At 36.4% G+C, this 21,046-nt stretch overlaps 1 protein-coding gene across 3 annotated transcripts in view; it reads right to left on the bottom strand.

The window, feature by feature from the left end:
• Window positions 1-21,046, bottom strand: part of RGS6 (regulator of G protein signaling 6) — a 2,564,457-nt gene that overhangs the window by 2,410,543 nt on the left and 132,868 nt on the right. For 2 of the 3 annotated variants that reach the window (XM_044074660.1, XM_044074661.1), the window contains exon 2: window positions 14,225-14,327. In XM_044074660.1, the coding sequence (XP_043930595.1) occupies window positions 14,225-14,308 (84 nt within the window). In that variant the 5' untranslated portion in view covers window positions 14,309-14,327. Of the gene's footprint in view, window positions 1-12,436; window positions 12,497-14,224; window positions 14,328-21,046 lie in introns of those variants that run through there. The other variant, XM_044074662.1, reaches the window with a different exon arrangement.

The following is a 21,046-nucleotide window of genomic DNA, read 5'->3' as shown; positions in this document are numbered from 1 at the left end:
TCTGCTTGCTGACCATTTTGTTAGTCAGTCCTAAGGAACATGTCAAGAAGTGTGAAACTGAATAGAAACAGCTGCACTTGAGATCAGAACAATGTTGTTGTTTGTCTTTCGGCTTTTCCCGGTTAGGGGTCACCACAGTGGCACTCCGGTCCACTAATGATTGGCAGCAGATTTTCATGAACACCGAGATGCCAGCTCGACGTCCAACCTTCAACGAAGGCACGCCCATTTACGCATGTCTTTAGAACGCCACCCAACCACAGGGAGGACATGCAGACTCCACACAGCAGGCAATCCCTGCACTCCAGCCGAGAATCAAACGGGAGAACCTCTTGCTGTCTGGCAACAACGCTACCACTGCAGCATAAACTTGAGATCAGAATAATAAGGAATAAAAACATCCTCAGAGAGGATGAGAAGCTCAGCTTAGAAGTGACTTGGAGGCTCTAGAGTTTTCAGAGAACAAAGTTCTGCACAGCTAAAATAAACAGTGAAAAACATTCTACCCATCTACTGCTGCTTCCGCAGGGGCACACTCTATTTGGAATGGGGTCTTCAACTATATGTATAAACTGCTACACTTTTTGTTTGGAGTACATTTGTTAGACTTTTATACAGCAAACCAATCTGAACTGGAAAATTTCAAAAAACGTATAACAGCAGCTATTAAAACATGAATTATATATTATTTCTGTGAGTAATCATTACATTTTCAAATCTATTACTTTACACTTTTTATACCACTGAGTCTTTATCCCTAAAACCGGGGTACCCGTACTTCGGAGTTTATACCACTTCTCCCCACCTCAGCTTCTCCTTTCTACAAAATTACATATATGTCCCTATCTATTATCTTCTAATAGACTTCATATGAGGACATATTCAATAATCCTCCAATAGCGCAGGATTTTTTTCAACAAATACACTTAGTCGTTAAAGACCATTATACCATGACCCCCCCATTAATATTCCAAAACGTGCACGTTGATTGGCCAGCATGCACGTTGTAAATCGACTTATACTAATGGAAAATGGTCCGGTCGCCCGGACTTTTTACATTAGTATAAGTCTTTTTTAAAACACTAATGTAAGTCACAAAGGAAGCGGAGTACAGCAGAAGTAAGAACAAAACTCCAAATTTAATTCCAAGAATGTGCACTTGTAACATACGGATGAGCGCTTTCACCATTACAGCTTCTTCAGATCCTTGTATAAAAGTCACAGTAAACCTCCCCTTATATAAGCAGCTCAATTAATCAATTAAAACAATTTAGACAATTAAAAGCAATGCTGGAGAATTTAAAGAACTCTCCCATATATAAACATGTTAATGTAAAGTAAGGCAAAAATATATAAAACTTGCATAGTGACCTAAAAACATATAAATAAACATTCTGATAAGTTAATATTGATAAAATACATAATCAAGAACATATACAAATAAATAATAGTTCATTTTATGTGCCTGCATTGTCTCAGCTTAGGTTTTATAGAGGCTCTATCATTCAACCCATGCCCCCTATCAGCTTTCAAACGAATTATCCAGTCAGTCTCCTTAGATTCAGTAAGATTCATAGTGTTACCACCCCTCTTATTCACAACAATTATCTCTAGGACCCGGAACAAGAAAGTATGATCATTGTCATTGGTGGTTATATGTTTTGCTAAGGCATTGTGTAAACTGCCCTTTCTCGTGTGGTAAATATGCTCTCTCATTCTATCCCTTAACGGCCGGTTAGTTTTACCAACATAGAAACTCGGGCATGCCTGACAAGTAGCTAAATACACCACATTAGGTGTCATACAATCCGCATCTGCCTTGATGGAGAAAATGGTGTGTAAATCCGGGTGTATAAACACCTCACTGCTATCAATAAATGAACAGAAGTTGCAGTGACCACAGGGTTTAGTGTGACCAGTGTTCTTCATAATCCTATCATGTCTGGGGTGACAAAGCAATCGCTTTAGGTTGCTCTTATTCCGAAATAGTAAACTTGGTGTCTCCCCCACAATGCGTTTCAAGTCATCATCAACCAGGAGAATATCCCAATGTTTGCTAATAATTTCCTTTAACTGATATTAATCAGAAGTATACAGAGTAGAAAATTTAATAGATCTATTTAACATATGATCTCCAACAGTTTGATCTTGGACCCTGGGTCCAAAGTATGGTGCACCTGAAGTGGTGCGTGACATGTATGCTTCCTCCATGTATGGTATAATCTCATTATCCTTGTATCCCTGGGTCAGTAATCTATTTCTCAGATTGTCTAATTCTGAGATAAATCCCTGTTCAGTGGGGTTCAATCTCGAGGCTCTAATGGCCTGTCCTTTCATTATATTCTTAAAAACAAATTGTGGGTGCATACTAGACCTTAATAACAAGGAATTGCAGTAACATGCCTTGCGATAGACCCCCGTATTTATCATATCATCTGTTAATCTCTCAATATATAGGTCTAAAAAATCAATTCTATGTGTGGAATAGTTCATGGTAAAAGTAAGGAATGTTGTTAAATCATTCATAGTAGATAGCATTGATTCCAGCTGTTCTGATGTTCCATTCCAAAGAACAAAAAGGTCATCAACAAACCTTCTGTAGAACACCACATGTTCACAGAAAAGTGCATTCTTAAATAAAACATGTTCCTCCCAATATGCAAGGAACATGTTGGCGTAGCTATTTGCACATGGAGTGCCCATAGCTACGCCATCACACTGTTTATAGATCTGGTCTTGGAACATGAATAAGTTGTTCTCCAAGACCAGTTCTAGAAAATGAACTATGAGGTCTATCAATACTGCAGTGTAAGTACTGTGTGCTTTCAGATAATTTAACACATAATCAAGTCCTATATCATTAGGTATTACAGTAAATAGGGATTGAATATCAAAAGTCACAAAAGTACAACTAGAGATTCTATCATGGTGTCCAATACATTCATACAGATCAATCAAAAATTGCTTGGAATCCTTCAAGACTGTAACATTGTCATTCAATACACATCTCAGATGTTTCTCCACAAAAACTGAAATGTGTTCAGTTACCCAACCACGGCCAGAAACTATGGGTCTCATGGGTGGGTTCTTCATATCTTTGTGTACCTTGGGGAGACCTTGTATAATCGGTATAGTGGGTGTATAAATCATAAGGTATCCATATAGCTTCTTATTTATTAAATTGCTTCTAAAAATGTCATAAAGCGTGTCATGAATATATCTGACAACAGAGTGAACCTGTTCCATGGAAGTAGGTTCATAGAACCTGTCCTGTAACATGGAGGACATAGCCTCCATATAAAATGACATATCCAATACTACAACTTTCCCACCTTTATCGGCTGGTCTAATTATAATGGTAGGATCATTCTGCAATTTCCTCAGACACTGACATTCCCGAAAGCTCAAGTTATCCCGCCTCTTCTGTTTTTGGGGTCCTAGTCGAGTATTATAGTAACAATACAATTCCTCCTCTGTTAACTTAAGGAATGCTTCAACTAATGGGTGGTGAGTTGGTACAAAATCACTTAAATTCTTAAAAGCAAACTTCCTGCTCTGTGCTGATTCTTTCTCAGAATCATAAATGAATCTGAGCATTGCATTCCTACAAAAAAGTTTTAAGTCCACCATTGTATCAGTCAATTTGCTCTGGCTTTTATGAATAAAATTCAAACCTTTATTTAATAAACTGGTATCATCATCTGTTAGAGTAATGTGGGACAAATTATAAATTAACGCTTGTTGTTCCACATTCTCTTTAAAGTCTGATGGGGCATAAAATCCCCTGATAATTTCCTCTTCTGTCTGCCCCTGCTCATGGAGCGAGGTCTGCGAGGACCTTTCTCCATGCACACTGGCAGAGGAAAAGTCAAATCCAAACTTGAGAGCTTGCTGGAATCAGTCAAAGTAGTAGTTTTCTTAGGTTTAACAACAGGCTCTGATCCTTCTTTTGTAGAAACAGGTCTATTCTTAACCACATGTACTTCAGGATAGAAGTTGTTTCTAGTACATGTACTGGGATGTACAATATGAATAACATCCACAGAGTCTTTACAATTGTCTGTGGTAGTCCCAACAACAGGTGGTATTTCTTCCAAAATACATGCATCATTACTGATGGTGACCCCCCCCCCCAGTACAAACTTGGGCAGAGTCCATCTCCACAGGAGTAATGCTGTTATGTCCATTCAATTCAACACCCACATTCATGTAGTTTGTTACACTATTACTTGTAACATCGTTGATAAAATTAAAGTGTAGATTCCTTTACTTTCCTAGGAGGCATGGGGGTAGAAGGATCCCTATGCATCTGAGACGTTGTAGAGGAATCCTGCCCTGTTCTGGGCCATAAGAATACATTGCCCAATTTAAAATCATTAATAATCCTGGTGGCTTTGTGTTTTTTCTGCTGTAAAAGTTTTCTTTCATACGCTAGCACACAATCTAGCAAGTTCTCAAACAATGGTGCAACCACCTTATCCGAAAAGTTACTAAACAGCTCCTGCTGTTTGCACTTGATATTATCTGTTAACCTAACCTCCTCAGGGAGGAAAAAGTCAATTAGTAGTTGCAAATACTTGCGACTCACCTCAATGTTCAGGCATTGCCATTTCACGAGTAAATCTGGATGTTCCTTGCCTTGATTTGGCATATTAAGAACCCTTAAACCTCGCGGAATAATATGTTGTTCGAGGCAGAACTGGAAGTGTATCCGCTGTGTTTGTAAGCGTTTGAGCCTCATGAAATCCTTCTCCATGCTATCCAAAACTGCATGTAGTCTTTCCGAATTCAAGGTCGGCATCATGACATCATCGGAGGTCGGCGTAGACTCAAAAAACAGAGATGCACTGACAGTTTCTTTTAAATACTGTTGGAAGCGCACCTGCAATGCTCCAGTCCCACGGTCTTCACTTCTCGGGACATAATCCAGTTCAAGATTCGCCATTACCCAAGAAAAGAGTCTTACTCTTGCTGGCAAGCAGAAAAAAATGTACTGAATAAAAAATAAAGTGAAGTAAAATCCACTACTCAGCAAGCAAACGCTGTAGTTCCGTGAGGTAGATATAATGTAAGTCACAAAGGAAGCGGAGTACAGCAGAAGTAAGAACAAAACTCCAAATTTAATTCCAAGAATGTGCACTTATAACATACGGATGAGCGCTTTCACCATTACAGCTTCTTCAGATCCATGTATAAAAGTCACAGTAGACCTCCCCTTATATAAGCAGCTCAATTAATCAATTAAAACAATTTAGACAATTAAAAGCAATGCTGGAGAATTTAAAGAACTCTCCCATATATAAACATGTTAATGTAAAGTAAGGCAAAAATATATAAAACTTGCATAGTGACCTAAAAACATATAAATAAACATTCTGATACATTCAGGCTTCGCCCTCGGGATCAAACCACGCCAACCATGGGTAAATCCAGCATTACCCACACCCAGGCGTGGGTTATTGCTATACTATTTAATTATCACAAGATATAGACAGGCATGCATTAATAACAAAGAAAAAGGACCATATTAATATTTGTTATATTCATGCATTTTATAGTTCATGTTATTTTTCACTCAAACATTATATAAATTGCTTATTCCTATATTCTCTTAAGCCTCACTCCACTTAAACATTATTCAGTATGTATTGTGCCCACAAATTCCGTTTACTTCCATGTAATTTTCCTTCTTTTCTTTTCTAAAGATGCCACCTCTAGTTATTTTATCTTTTTCACGATATTCGGTGCTTCAGTGACACTGGTTTGATTTCCATTTTCTAGCAACTGTTTTTTTTTTTTCAGGCAATAGCATTTATCCTAGTTAAGCTTTACAACATCTGGACAACAGAGATGCTGTGTCCCAGCTCAAAATAATAATTTCCTTAGTTATAGCCATATGCTCCCCCCAACATTTCTAACAAAATATTCAAGGGAGAATTTTTAATATCTGCCAACACATTACATTCACAAAAACATGGTCCCAGTTACATCTTTCTTCTCTGTCACATCTCTGGCATTTGTTATCTACTGGAGGAAAAATTCTCTGAAATCTGCTTGCAGATTGCGGTTTAAAAACAACTATTCATATTCTTAACTGTGAAATGAAAAGCCTGCATGGAATGCTAACTCAGGTTCAACTGAGACAGATCTCTGTTTAGGTTGTATAGGCTGATCGAACGTCACAATTATCAGATAAAGCAGAAAATTAAGTTCACTTTTCCCACCTATAAGTATCCACATGCAATGCAAGCCTAATGACAGCCATTCTCATTACAACAAAATACAGAATGTCAGGAATAAACATTGCAAGCCATCAATCAAACTGTATTAACCCATTTTTAAGATGAAGCTGCACACTTTCATTAGCCTCCCAAGATTCCTGTGGGGAAAGGCTTACAAATAATTACTTCACATGCTATATCTGCAGAACAAGAAATTAAAAGGAAAACATCGTCTTCCCTTAGGCACGCAGAAAAAATATTATTCCACAGTAGACATAATGAGATGAATTCCTCTGAAAAAAGCATTCTGCGTGAATACTGCCATATATGAAGTAGCGAATGAGTGATTGTAAACAGCGCAGAACATTGCTTTTAAATGCAACTCACATCTCTAGGCTTGTGGTTGAGACTCTGAGTAAAATAATTACATTAAATTTGGCTACATTACAAAGCATTTTCCATGCCTGTAAACTGGGCATTGTCAACAAATGAATATACAATGACAGTGCTTAAATTGTTTACATAAATAATGTTCAGATTTTAGAAATAAACATATCTAGCTAATGAAATCTCTAAATATTGGCATTCTATCACCAGACTATGCATAGCTCTTAAACGTTGTACTTTATGTGTACAGCACTCATTTTTGGTCCTCAAAAATCTGACGCACTACTGAAAGTTCACAATTTTTCTTACTGCCTAATGAAATGTACAAGCATAAATTTATAGGAATTTATTATAGTCTATAACAGCAAACATTAAAACATTGCGGCACCGACTTTAATGATGTTTTGCACTACTGGCCTCAAGTGTGACTTTTTTGCCCAGTTGTAAGACATCAGATCACACATTTTGATAAAGAAAGTTTCACAGGTGTAACACTAAGTTATTTAATGCAGTAATATTAATCACAGAGCACTGCATTAAATGTTGAGATTCTGTTACTGAAGCAGATATGGTATAGAAAACAGCCATAGCAAAATTGGTTATCCTGGAAATACTTTATATATAGATACAGTTCTAAAGCCTCGAAAGAACTTTGTAGAAATAAAGAACATCTCAGTATAAGATCTCTTACTGGGAACACCTGCAGGTTGCCATTATAAATTAATTAATTATTTTTTTCAAGGTGTAATTGATTATTGGGATGACTTACCTGCTGATCTTAAAAGTTGTAAATGCCTTATCCAATTCAAGACCAATCTGGATTCACAGTTTGGTAAAAAATGTTATAGTGTAACCTTCAGCTATGATTATGGACTGTTGTGCTTAGTCAGTTGGTAATATTTTACTACAGGTCTATATCAAAAGCTTGAGTTTTCAGAAACTCCAAATTCATATTGTCAAGATAATATGATTGAGTTTCTGAAAACTTGAACTTCAAAAAAACAACAAAAATCTACCTTTTTTCTACATTTCTGAAGGGGGTAAGCCCCCATGCACCCCCTGCATACTATATATACCACCTCCGATGTCAGACTACAGCAGGGAAAAGAGTAAATTTCCCCAATCCTCACTGTACCGTGATCTCCATTCAAAAGCTTTCAGTTGTTGGAAAATCGATGACATGGTCTTGACCATATCAATTTCAAGTTTCTGAAAAGTCAAGCTTCTACTGTAGAAAAAAAAAACAAAGTAGCAGTTATGAATATCTTCATTTCATCACTACCCACATATATTAGAAATGTTGAAGGATACTAGAGTTTGTGGTAAAAATGGACATTTACAGGTGAACATAACATCAGAACCAGGATGAGTGTTTCAGGCATAGTTGAAAACCTGCGAATGAAAAGGAAACCTTAACTGAGTGTATAGTTAAGAGTATGGCAGCTGAGATTCAGTTTTGAAAGTTGCCAAGCTGTTTACGTACACTGCAGGAGGTCAGTGAAGGAACACAGGATGAGAATCAAGTCCAGAAGTCCAGCTGTAAATGACCACAACAGATATCAAACTAGCCTACAAATGTACCAAAACCGTTTATCTATTTGACAGCTGAATAAGTGGGTTGGTCCAAAGATTATTTTGTGGCAAGCCACATAGAATCATGGGAAATTACACAGCAAATCAAGAGTTAAATAGACATCAAATTACTAATGAAGTCTCTATACCAAAGTTACAAACCAGATTCACAAAGGCATTACAATATTAGCATGCCCTCTATAAGACTAACAAACTAGATTCAAGAGCTATCACAGTATCAATGCATTCTGTATCCCAAAGTTACAAATAAGAGTCACAAAGACATTACAATATCAACATATTCTATATACTCAAGTAAAAAAAAAAAAAAAAAAATCACACCAACAGTAAAATTCCAGTGCATTCTATACACAAACTTTTTTTTTTTTTTTAACTTTAAGATACCATGTTACTTACCAAAATCAGCAACCCAATTTCAGGAGTAGAAATAGTAGCATAGGACAGAGTTGTTTATAGGGCCCAAACAACATAGCCAATTAAAATGCTAGAACCCACCATAGCAAATCCTATATATTAAGTTTGGGGGTGCAAATAAGTTTAAAGTAGAACAGTGATGTTTAAGATTTTTTTTCTCTGACTTTGGAGACTCTAACAAATTGGAAAATGTGGATTCGGTCCTTGAGCCAGTTAGCTATACATCTTACCACATAGGATCAATGTTTTTAATACCATAAATTTATTTATGATTCCATCATGTGTCATGGTGTCAAACACCTTGACCAAATCAAGACAGGCAGTATGAATAGTGTGTCCACTGTCCACTCCCACGTGACCTTTTCAGAGAAGCTTACAAGATTTTTCAAGCATGGCATGCCCTTTACAAACTCAAATTGCTGAAGGTAGAGCATTATCAGATTTTTGAAGTATGATTTAGGAGATTGGTAATGATGCGCCCTATAAATTTACATATTTACATATAAGTGTCTGTAATCTCCAGGGTCCATGATGGATTCACCATTGTTGAGGGCTATCACCACTGCAGCACACCAGGATTCATGGACATAGCCTGTAGATGGGCTTAGGTTAAACAGTTTAAGAAGGAGGTTCTATGAATGAATACTTATTTAATTTATTATTTATTTTATTTATTTAACATTTGTTTAGTGGGAAAGTCTGACTTGGAATGAGCCAATTTTCAGTGGAAGCCCAGGGAAAAATACTCCAGATGCATGTTTTTGTGACGTGGGAGGAAACCGGAGCACCCAAAGGAAACACACATGAATGCAGGGAGGACTTGCAAACTCTGCACAGAAGGCACCTCAGCAGAGTATTGAACCAGAGAACTTCTTGCTGTGAGGTGACAATGCTAACCGCTGCACCACTGTACTGGGATGCTATGTATTAGACATCTCAATACATTGCTGGGAACCATGAAAGCAGTGAATCTGGTCTTTAAATGTATCTTTAGACGTGACTGTTGGTGATGGAAGAGGGATAACTCAGGAATGACTGCACTTGGGATGATAGCTTCAGAGAAGAAGTTGCTGAAAATGTATAGTATATTAACAATGTCTTATAGGTTTGGGAAGCACCATTGTGGAAAGTTCATAGCAGTGCTGTGAATTATTTCATAATTTTCTATCGTAGCTGAAGAAGGAGTTGTAGTTATCCTTTGCCTTAGTTGCCAGATTTTATGGGATGCTCTGCTGGTCTTTAAGGTTGCTTCAATTTCTTAGTGAGGTTTTTTTATATTATCTTTAAGCTGAGGAGCTCTGACCCTATATGGTAAGCAATTTCCTCCTTCTGTTATATGGTGTGTTTATACTGATTGCCCACTGGAGTGGTTTGTTTTTGAATTTCCAGCTATATTTTGTTCTACTACGGCAGTGATGGCGAACCTTTTGGGTTTGGCATGTCAAAACCTCCTGGCCCAAAATAATTCAGTGGACTTCACATGAGCAATGAATGCAAAAGCAGTGTCTTTGGTAACTCAGGTGCTGGTGAACACTGGCATGTCACTCAAAATGTCGTGGCGCATGGCACATTTCACATGCATGCCATAGGTTCACCATCACTGTACTAGGGACTGCTCTTTAATGTAAGCATGTTCAGGTCAACTGTGTTGTTTGTGGGTGAATTTAGAGATTTTATCATATAATTTTAAAAGGTTTACTTTTTGATCTTTTTAAAGAGGGCGGAGCTGGTTGCCAGTGTAGCAGATATTTTGAGGGAAAATGTAACTGGTGAATCATCTGACTTAAGCAATGAGGGATCAACCAGTAGGCAGAAACTGGCTGAAGCTATGTTTGTAAGAACTGGGTCAAGAATGTTTCTGCTTCTGGTGAGATTGAGGACAAGCTGATCCAGGGAGTTTTTGTTAACCCAAACCTTGCAGCTGTGGGCATACCTCACATTGGTATCATAAGTACTCCAGTCTACGGAGGGATAGTTGAAGTCTCCAAGGATTAATGAGCCATTACTTATAAGGATATTTTTGAAGAATGCCAAGAAGTTTTTATAATTGTGTGGGGACATAGATGGGACTCAGTAAGCTATAAGTTGGAAGTACAGCTTTACCAGGATGATCACCTTCCTGAAACAATCATTGATGAACATGTATACTCTGTTGCAGTTACCTGTGGGTTATAAGGCATAGTAGGTGCAAAACCCAGACACAGAAGGGGTGCTTCCTTTACATTTGAACCATTTCTCTGAAACAATGCAAACATGAACATACTTCAGATGCAGAAGTGCCCCCAAATCAAATAGTTTATTGTTAAGACTCCTGGCACTGAGAAGTCAGACCCAGTACAGAATGTAATGCACCCTTTGGCATGTATCTTTCTAGACACATTAAATTTGGAAACATATGCATTTGTTAATTTAGGATGATCAATAGATGAACTCGCAACAAATTTATGCTGTACATTAGTTGACTCCAGGATACTACATGTGCTACAGTTACAGATCTAACAACTCTATCTTCCCAATTACAAATTATTTTTATAAGCACAGACCTTAAAAGATCTCAAATACCCTTGATTATGGAATGGCACTACATAAAGTAGGCATTTAACTCACCGAGAGTTGCTTGCAAATGTGTATGTTAATTGGTCGTCCTGCTAATCAACAGCAGTCTGTAAGTGCAATAATTTAACTCTATTTTCAGATCTAATGTCCGGTTTCTATAAGTTATTTTTATATCATTTAACCTTAATAAAACATAATTAGAAAGAGTGTGATGTGGCCCTTTATTATATATCATTAAGTTGCTTGACAGGAAAGGATAATGTTGGAGAAATGGTGTATTTTTTCTATGCCACTGCTTTGCTCCCCACTACGTCGATACACTCACGGTTTTGCCAGTTCTTCTGCATGTTGTAACTGAAACATTACAAATTCACATATCACACCATTCTAATTTATATAATTGTTTTGCAAACTTAATATAGATTACAATAGGTTTTACAACCCATCCAAACAAGTGTGAAATCCTTTACAAACAAAGCCTGTTAAAACTATTAAATTAATTTTGAATACTTACTGGGATTTGTGAAGTAAAGCAAATTGAAAAATTTGCATTATTTTCTCTGGCACTCCACAATAAAAACATCCTGAATGAATATGTGTTTTAAAGCAAACAAATTCACCCCTCTCCCATTTTTTTTTTTGTACATTGACATAACAAGCCTAGCAAACTTCATAATGTATAAAATTTACGTCACAGCTTTTTTTAATACTAAAGAAACAAATCAGTACTGTTTGTCAGAGATTTGAACATATGTCATTTAATTTCATAAAAAATTAAGAGAACACAAAATCCAATTTGAATAACAGTTTAAAAAATTCAAACTGATGTTTATCAGTTTTCATTTTGCTAGGACCCATTAAGGTATGCACTCCCTATACTGTCTATTTCTAGCAGCTGTAGCAAAATTAATCTACAACTAAAATATTTTCAAGTCAGACATCCTAGTGATAAATGTTCTATAATTATAAGTTATACATTCCTTTCATGTTTAAATATATGGTCAGTACTTTTCAGTAATGCAGCAGTCTCATAAAATAAGTTAACAAAGTGTGTATAATTTATGTCTTATCTACAACAGTTTGTTTCAGAAATACCACCAAAGTAAAACAGAAAAAAATTGTTGTCAAAATTTCAGCTCAGAAATATTCCTTTATACAGTGCCTTGAGTTTTCAGGTCAGAATTGTTTTATTTATAAAGCCCCATGAAATTGGAAAACTGAAACACTAACAAAATGTGTTACGTGCATACTGGCAAAACTTTTACCTGATCTGCATGGAGCTATTAATCATTGTGTGGGTGTTAAGACTAGAAATATCCCATTCTCTGTAAAACAAAACAGTGGAATCAACATATTGTGGAAACAGTGGGCTTCTTAAGGCAACATTTATAGCAAAATTTTAATTATCTGTGGTATTCATCAAAATGAATTGCATCCAACTTTCAACACAAGCTGATACCTCATTTTGCACATCTTGCAAAATAACACAAAATAAGCAAGAATGAATAAGTAATGCAGCTAATTCTAGTGAGAATCCAACTCGGCTCCGACATGAAATTGAAACCTCTACTTTCTTAAAATGTAGCAATGCAGCATAAATGGCAATACCACGGTCAGCCTTGATTAATTTTATATGGGTACAGTCTTTCAAAACTTAATTATTTTCAGATCATAAAATTGCATGTATGCATTCTCTGGCATTGTAAAAATATTTGACAATATACCTTGTATCAGAACAAAAATCATCCCACAGTTACTTAAAACAATGTTTCAACCTCTCATTAATAAGACATGCACAAATAACAAATTCCTAATGATACCAACCATCTTTGAAGTTTGTTTGGAGCAGCTGATATTTCAGTTTTCAGCAATGAAGGCAGGAAAAATACATATCAAAGTTTATTTGCAATGTATTTCATTAAAAGTAACTAACTTCTCAACAGACTGTTTATAAGATAGTTTAAGTTTTGCAATTCCTTTTATGTTATTAGATTAAAATCCAACTTTATCTATCAAGCTGCATATTTTTCTATGTCTGATTAAAAACAATGCCCACTGGAAGTATTATTTGATTAAAAGTTATTTGAATATATTAAAATGTCTTGCAAAGCAGCATGGATAACCACATCTTGTGGAAATGTGAAGTCAATCAGCAATGGCCTTTTTATATAAAGATTTTCATGAAAGTAATTCTGCTATAGGCATAATGATAATCATGGAATTAAGACTTTAAGGTCACACCTCGTTTCATTTCATTATTTTAATTTAATTTATAGTCCAGACATATATAATCTGACTCTTTATCATAAATGTTCACAAAAATGTTTGGAGACAAAATGTGCTTTAGCCAAATATCAGCTAACATGGCTACAACCTCTGCAGAGGGAATGCTATTGCTCAAAATATAGTTAGGTGAATATTTTTATATTAATTGTTTACTACTACTGTTGCAATATTTATTTTTGGCACAGACCGGTTTTAGCTGGATAATATGTGTATCCCATAATTAGAGATAAGAAAACAATTCTCTCTCATCAGTACTGCCACATTACAGAAGTTACAAACTATGAAGCCAGAGTCATCTACATATAGAAAAAGCAATTCTATAATGACTTTGGTTAACTCAAAAATTAAACACCAGTTTCATAGCAGTCTATTTTTGTATCAAGAATAGCTTTAGAAGATAATAAATACATAAAGAAAACACTAACACATACCACGTCAGCAGTGTTACTCACTGAGAAACAAATGTACATATTACACTACTCATAAATGTAGAGCTCTTACATTCCACGTGATACAGCACCGAAATCGTTTCCTTTTTTCCTTTGCATTTTAACATTAACAGTGACAAAAGCAATGCAGAATTTCCAGTCAACAGCAGCTAATTATCCATTCATAAGTATTAGCCATAAGCAAATGAAAAGGCCTAATAATCATCACTATCAGAAATACAAATATACACACACATATATACCACAGTCATTAAAATATATTTTACGATTTTTTTTCAGCTCTGTTAGTCTAGCTAAGAATAAGAAAAAAAGTCTTACTTTTCTATACACAATCATATTGGGGGAGTCATCCTCAGGGTCCATCGGTCCAGACACATTTTGCTCACTGGATACTTGCGCCATACCTCACTTCTCACCTTCTCTGCAAGGGTAAGGACACTTTAACAGTCACTTTAATAAAATATTACAACAGACATACAGTTTCAATTAACATGTGTGCATGCAAATGACAGAATAGCAACAAAAATGTCACAAGTAAAACATTAAGACCTGCACTTAAATGTTTCACTCACTGAATTAAAACGCATCACAAACTTAGATGCGTTACAATACTGACAAATGTACAGTAGCTGCTGTGGTGTACCTTATCATTCACTGACCAATCAATATTGATCTTATGCTTACTGGACAATTTCTTTGAGAGCTGAGTAGTACAATCTATAACAAGGTAAGGAATCTGCAGGTATCCTTTTGCAAACACACACTGCATTACTGTAGATTTCAAAAGTGTGCACACTGTAAAAGGGTAGCTATGAATATGGAGGATCTACATGAAAAATGTCTACAGCAGGAGAAGACACAAGATGGTGGTATAAACTCTGGCTATATATAAAAGGGAATTCATAACTTATTCAGTGGAAGGAATACATTTTGCCTAAACCATGAACAATTTCAAATTAATGGTAGTTTTTTCCCTCTAAGATGCTTTTTATTTACATATCCATAACAACATAAAAAACACCAAAAGGTAGGTACCCCATATAGGGTAAAGGAATTCCTTATAAAATTTGCCAAGGTAACTCTAGCTACCACTTAACTCTTACCTTCTATATGGAGCCCCTAACATAACCAACCTAGGAGCCTGAGTTCAAAACTTGAAAAATGCTTCAACAAAGTTGCCAGATTTACTTACAAGTAAACTTTCCAGACCCACCACTGCTTGGCACTAAAACACTTAACTGGCGCAAACTTTCTCATCATCTGTCTTACACCCAGCTCATCTTAATCCACAAAATCATCTGTATCCCATTTGCCTGCCCAGTAATTATCCCCATACTCCATTTTTTTTCCTACCAAACTGTCCTCTTGGGTCAGATGATCACTGCTTACTATCTGCAGAGCACAAAGGGCTGCTATGGTCAGTCTTTGTTCCAGTAATGTAGCTAGAACATGAAATAAAATTCATATGTCAGTCACGTCTATCTCATGCCTTCACCACTTCAAACCATTACTGAAAGACTTCCTTTCTGCCTCCTGGCTTTGTCCCTGCTCCTCATCTGGGATATGGCTTTTAATAGCATCCTTCATTACCTTTCTTATACCTCCCTTTAAATCACTTAACCTGATTATCCCCTTCTAATACCTAACAAAACCCATATGGTACACCTGCACGTAATCCATCATGTGGTTCTTATAATCTGCTCTGCAATTTAATATGGTGAACCAAAGCATGAACAAATGAACTTATAACAAACTTAACAGAATCAGTACAGAGTAATGTGCCTGATAATAATCAGAGGTGCTAGCCTGCTCATAGGTTCAGTGGCCTGTATGATACAACTGCATGCTTGTATTTCTTTTCCCCTTTTAATTTCTTAAAAGTAGATACAGATGTGCCTTGTTTAAGCGTTACCATGAACCTTAATTGAAACTTTATCCAAGCTCTGTTTTTCACAGGTAGTTTTAGTAGCATGCTATCTAACCTGATATTACACCAAGAGTTATTTTAGAAGGAGCTTTCCAATGAGACTTTGTTTAAGTAGACTCTTGAAGAGCTGATATGGGTCATTTCTTAACAGCTGATGCCACAATGAATACAGTGACTGCTTCCTTAACCTGTGCAATTACATTTTTGCAGCTCACGCTCTTCTTTGTGAAGAAAACTTGTAAACAATGTTTTATTAAATATAAAAATGTCTTTATACTCATTATTTGCCTGAATCACTGTAATTTACATTGCTGCAATTTTTTGAAGCAATCATTTTCACTTTGGTAATAAGATAGTCCAAATGTCTTGTTAAGCATTGTGGAGATATTTTGCTGAAAATTAAGGCTGCTGCCTGTAACTGTGCCCCCCAAAATTTAAAGAGGTAAATTACAAAGTGAGATGGGTAAGAAACAATGCCTCAAGAAAATCTACCGTATAAATGTTTTGAAACTTCAGAAGGAAGAAAAGGTCACTGTAGGTGAAGGAGGATCTGAAATGATTAGCTGGGAGCAGAAGAGACTACTATTGTCCATTCCCCAAATAACAGTGGATGACACCCTCTCCAAGACCCCAAAATAAAGTACAGGAATTCCTTTAAAGGAATAAGGATAACATTTCTGACTTGCAGGAATGACAATCTGATTACCCATCATATAGAAACCAGACAGGGAGAAAACGGGGGTTCAAAATCATATACATTACCAGTGTTCCAGAGACAAAGTGTACAATAAAAAAAAAGTTGAAACTAGGTGAATGTATTGGAAACTGCTGAAAAGAATTTCAAGTTCTATTTACTGACTTGGTATATAGTGTATATCAAAAAATATTTTATTCAAAAAAAATGTAAAAAGATCTCATGTTTTATTATATACTTTTTGGATATTACCTGAGCCATCTTATTACGATCTTCTTTGCTGATATTTGACGTGAGAATCATTTTCTTTTAATATGCTCTGTCTGCATTGTATGCAGGCTGTTGTAGCCCCGATCCACAAGGAAGGTCCATCACCTTACCCTCATAATTACAGAACAATCAGCCTTATAACCATATTGTAGAATTTGATGGAGATAATCAGCATAGAACATATTCTGTTAGACACTGGAAACCTTTTCTAAGACCTAAGTGAGAAGTAAATATTGTATGCTTCATCTTGTAAATATCTTTGAGCATGACCACCACCCAAGCTAAAAGCTTATTTGCAATAGTGCTTACCTCGAGCTAGCTAATCTAAAGTTAAATGAAGCAGTGATAATATGAGGCCACAACTGAATATATTGTCATGCACAACAGGTAAGAAAAAGAGGATTCCTATCCCCACAATCTCCTGTCACTAGTTGAGTCCCTCAAGACCCTGTCATGAGGCCACTCATTTTCTCATCTTTGTCTCAGATGACAGGACTGACTCTAATGTTTGGCTCATCAAATATGAAGATGACTGCAGTTTTGGAAGAACTGTGCTTAACTTGCTGACTCTACCTCCATTTAAATGACACTTAGCATTACAAAAATGGTGCCACAGAAATGACCTTGTGTTCAGTGTTAAAATGCAGCTTTCTGGCATTTTATCAAAAATTCCCTGACAGCTTATGCTTCTGATGAGCAGCAACTAAAACTTGACAAAATAGTAAAACAAACTGGATTTATCGTAGACAATGAACTTGCATTTGATGTCCATATAGCCACAGCAAAGCATGCAGAGTTGTCCACCTGATTCTCCAGGGTTCAAGAACCAAGTGAGAACTAACTGTTCCCCTGAATAAACATCTTTTCAGAGCTGCTACAGAAAATTCCAACCTGGTCTGTGAACTCCCATGCAATTTAATATTTTTGGCAAAGATAAAAATATTCCTCACAAAGACAATTGAAGGGCCTTGGAGTTTTTATGGTATCCAAAGACCACCACAACTTACTCTCTTAATCTTCTCATTTTACTGCATTACAACAAGACAGCTATGACTGACAAACAGAGCATTAAAAGACCTGATAGTATTTGAAATCCTTTTGTTAGGAGTAACATCTTAGTGACCTAAACACAAAAAGGCACTCAGTCTCAATAAAAATCCATATGAACTGTATCATGAAATATGGCCAATTGATACTTACACACATAAGGAGTAAACTACTCCTTTCAGTTAAACTCAGATCATCAATACATATTTTCAAGGAAAAAAACAAAACAAAATGGCTACACAGACACCTGTAAGTTTCAATATGGGACCCAGAGCATCAGGTTTCTTGATGTAGTTTGTTTTACCAACCCTATGAACCTACACTAACAAGAATTCTTTCTTACACCTTCCACCTCCTTCAGACTTTTGGCCATGGTCTCACAGTGTAGTATACAAGGTATATATTATCTTGTCGAAAGATGTGTTCAGGAAACACGTCTTCATCGACAAGTAAACAGTGAACTCTGGCTTGGCCATCATCGGGGATTTGCCCTTTTACCCACTTTAGTGTGATCTCAGAGTTGATATATTTAGTTGGGGGGGGGGACTATGTAGGGTTTGAATGTTTGTTTGTTTTTTTATTAGGCCAAGTGCTTTTTTCATCTGGGGAAAAAATTCACAGATTTGGCCATTCAGTGATAACAGGGTTTGCTGTTCACTTGTCGATAAAGACGTGTTCGCTGAACATGTCTTTCAACAAGATAATATAGACCTTAGTATACAATAATGCACCATGATATATATGGTAGTAAATTATATAATACTATACTAACCTTCTAGTACTTGTATAATGCTACTACTGCATTTTGCAGCAGTTTTCTCACATGATTCTTACTAGGTTCCGCAATACAACATTACATAATTTTATGGCATAATGCTGGTATTCTACCTGATTTCACAACTCTTTCAATGTCATTCTTTGTAAACAGGTTTTCATGGCTCTGTGGAAGATGCTTCTGCCACACGATTATTTTCATATTCAGAAGCGCAGACTGCTGTATGCCTGTGGGCAATAATAGTTTTCAGTGCGTCAGTGATGTAAGCCCAGCCACTGACAAACAGAGTGGGTTACAATAAGAAGGAAGAAGAACAGAAGAAGAAGGAAGCAGATGGAAGGTGAGCAGATGCTACATTGTAGCTCTGCAGTTAGCATTTTCTTGCTTACCTACGCACCTGTAATAAAAGGCAGTATTTTTTTTGTTTGTGTGTAAGACATCTTACAGAGGTCTTCCACGACAGATTTGTATGTAGGGGGTACCTGACCAAATTAGTGCAAAACATTATCCAGCAAGAAAGAAGGTCAACCTATGAAAATACGAAATACGATGACTCACAGCACAACACAAGCTTGGTATTCAGCTACTGTATGTCGGTGGTCCACGTTTTGGATTGTGCGGTCATAAAGGTGGCTATTCATAATAACTGAAGAATTTTAGAAGCGTGGGAGTAGGTTTTTAGATGTGGTAGTTAGCAACCCCCTTTTCATTAGTAAAAAAGGTTAGACCATCTAACAGTATTTTGAAAGAGAAGACAACAAAGTCAGGTGGTTGCAAGAAGGGGTACCTACAAATGTTATAGTTGCACTCAGTGCAAATACATTTTGGAAAGTTCTTATTTTGTTAATCCCAGAACCAAGCAAGAGTACCATACACCAGGTTTTTTTCAAGTGTAATGCCCAATATCTGGTTTACATGGCATATATTGTTTCACCTGTTATTCATTTTACATATGAAAGAGGAATACAGCATTAAAAAAAGAGAATTTAAGAACATCAATATGCCATTTCCATTAAGAACCAAAATAATGCCCTAGCAAAACATTCTAGGGGGTGTTGTCAGTTCAACAAGTTCATTTTCATTGTTACAGATTATGTTCCTTTGGATTTTAATGATGATAAGGACATCAGATTGGAATACAGGGAACTTAAGATGGCAAATTTTATTCCATGCTTACAGTACACCAGGATTAAATAGTCAGGTTAATTATAAAGTGGTTTTATCCAAAAATCAGTATAGGAACAAATGTAAATGATTTTATATATTTTTTAGATTGTTCTCATGCTCAGAATATTTTCTTCATGCATTCTAAGGTTCTTTTATTCTAATTTAGCATTCCAGTTTAATATGGCATAGTTATTATTCTTCATTAAGGTTTAATTGTACCATGTGACAGGAAATCTTGATTGGAGGCTATTTAAAAGTTTAGTCGTAGAGGATGTGCTATGTTCTGATGAAGGCAATAGCTGCCAAAAGTGCTTAACATTTTATTGTGTGTCTAACAATAAACGTGTGTATACTTTTCTCCTCAGTGGTGGTTTCTTCAGAGTTTCTGTGAAGTAAATGCCTTAACTTTACTGAGCCCTTATGATACATTTAGTCTCAGCCTTACTGGGCTTGTAAATCTAAACTTGTGCAAACACATGTTCAGTGCTACTTCCCAGCTGCTCCTTACGAGTTTTTATTCTTTTAACTAACTTTCCTTGATCTTTACAATTTCAGTTATAAGTAGATGTGAGAGACAGAGCTACTAGATACAGTGTATATGTGAGAGACAGAGCTACTAGATACAGTGTATATATGAGAGACACAGCTACTAGACACAGTGTATATGTGAGAGGCACAGCTACTAGACACAGTGTATATGTGAGAGACACAGCTACTAGATACAGTGTATATGTGAGAGACACAGCTACTAGACACAGTGTATATGTGAGAGACACAGCTACTAGACACAGTGTATATGTGAGAGACACGGCTACTAGATACAGTGTATATGTGAGAGACACGGCTACTAGACACAGTGTATATGTGAGAGACACGGCTACTAGACACAGTGTATATGTGAGAGACACAGCTACTAGATACAGTGTATATGTGAGAGACACAGCTACTAGACACAGTGTATATGTGAGAGACACAGCCACTAGACACAGTGTATATGTGAGAGAGACAGCTACTAGACACAGTGTATATGTAAGAGGCACAGCTACTAGACACAGTGTATATGTGAGAGACAGCTACTAGACACAGTGTATATGTGAGAGACAGAGCTACTAGATACAGTGTATATGTGAGAGACACAGCTACTAGATACAGTGTATATGTGAGAGACACAGCTACTAGATACAATGTATATGTGAGAGACACAGCTACTAGATACAGTGTATATGTGAGAGACACAGCTACTAGATACAGTGTATATGT

Source organism: Protopterus annectens, chromosome 6.part0, assembly GCF_019279795.1.
Source record: "Protopterus annectens isolate FY-2018-M chromosome 6.part0, PAN1.0, whole genome shotgun sequence".
NCBI lineage: Eukaryota > Metazoa > Chordata > Ceratodontiformes > Protopteridae > Protopterus > Protopterus annectens.
This window is presented reverse-complemented; position numbering and strand designations above follow the sequence as displayed.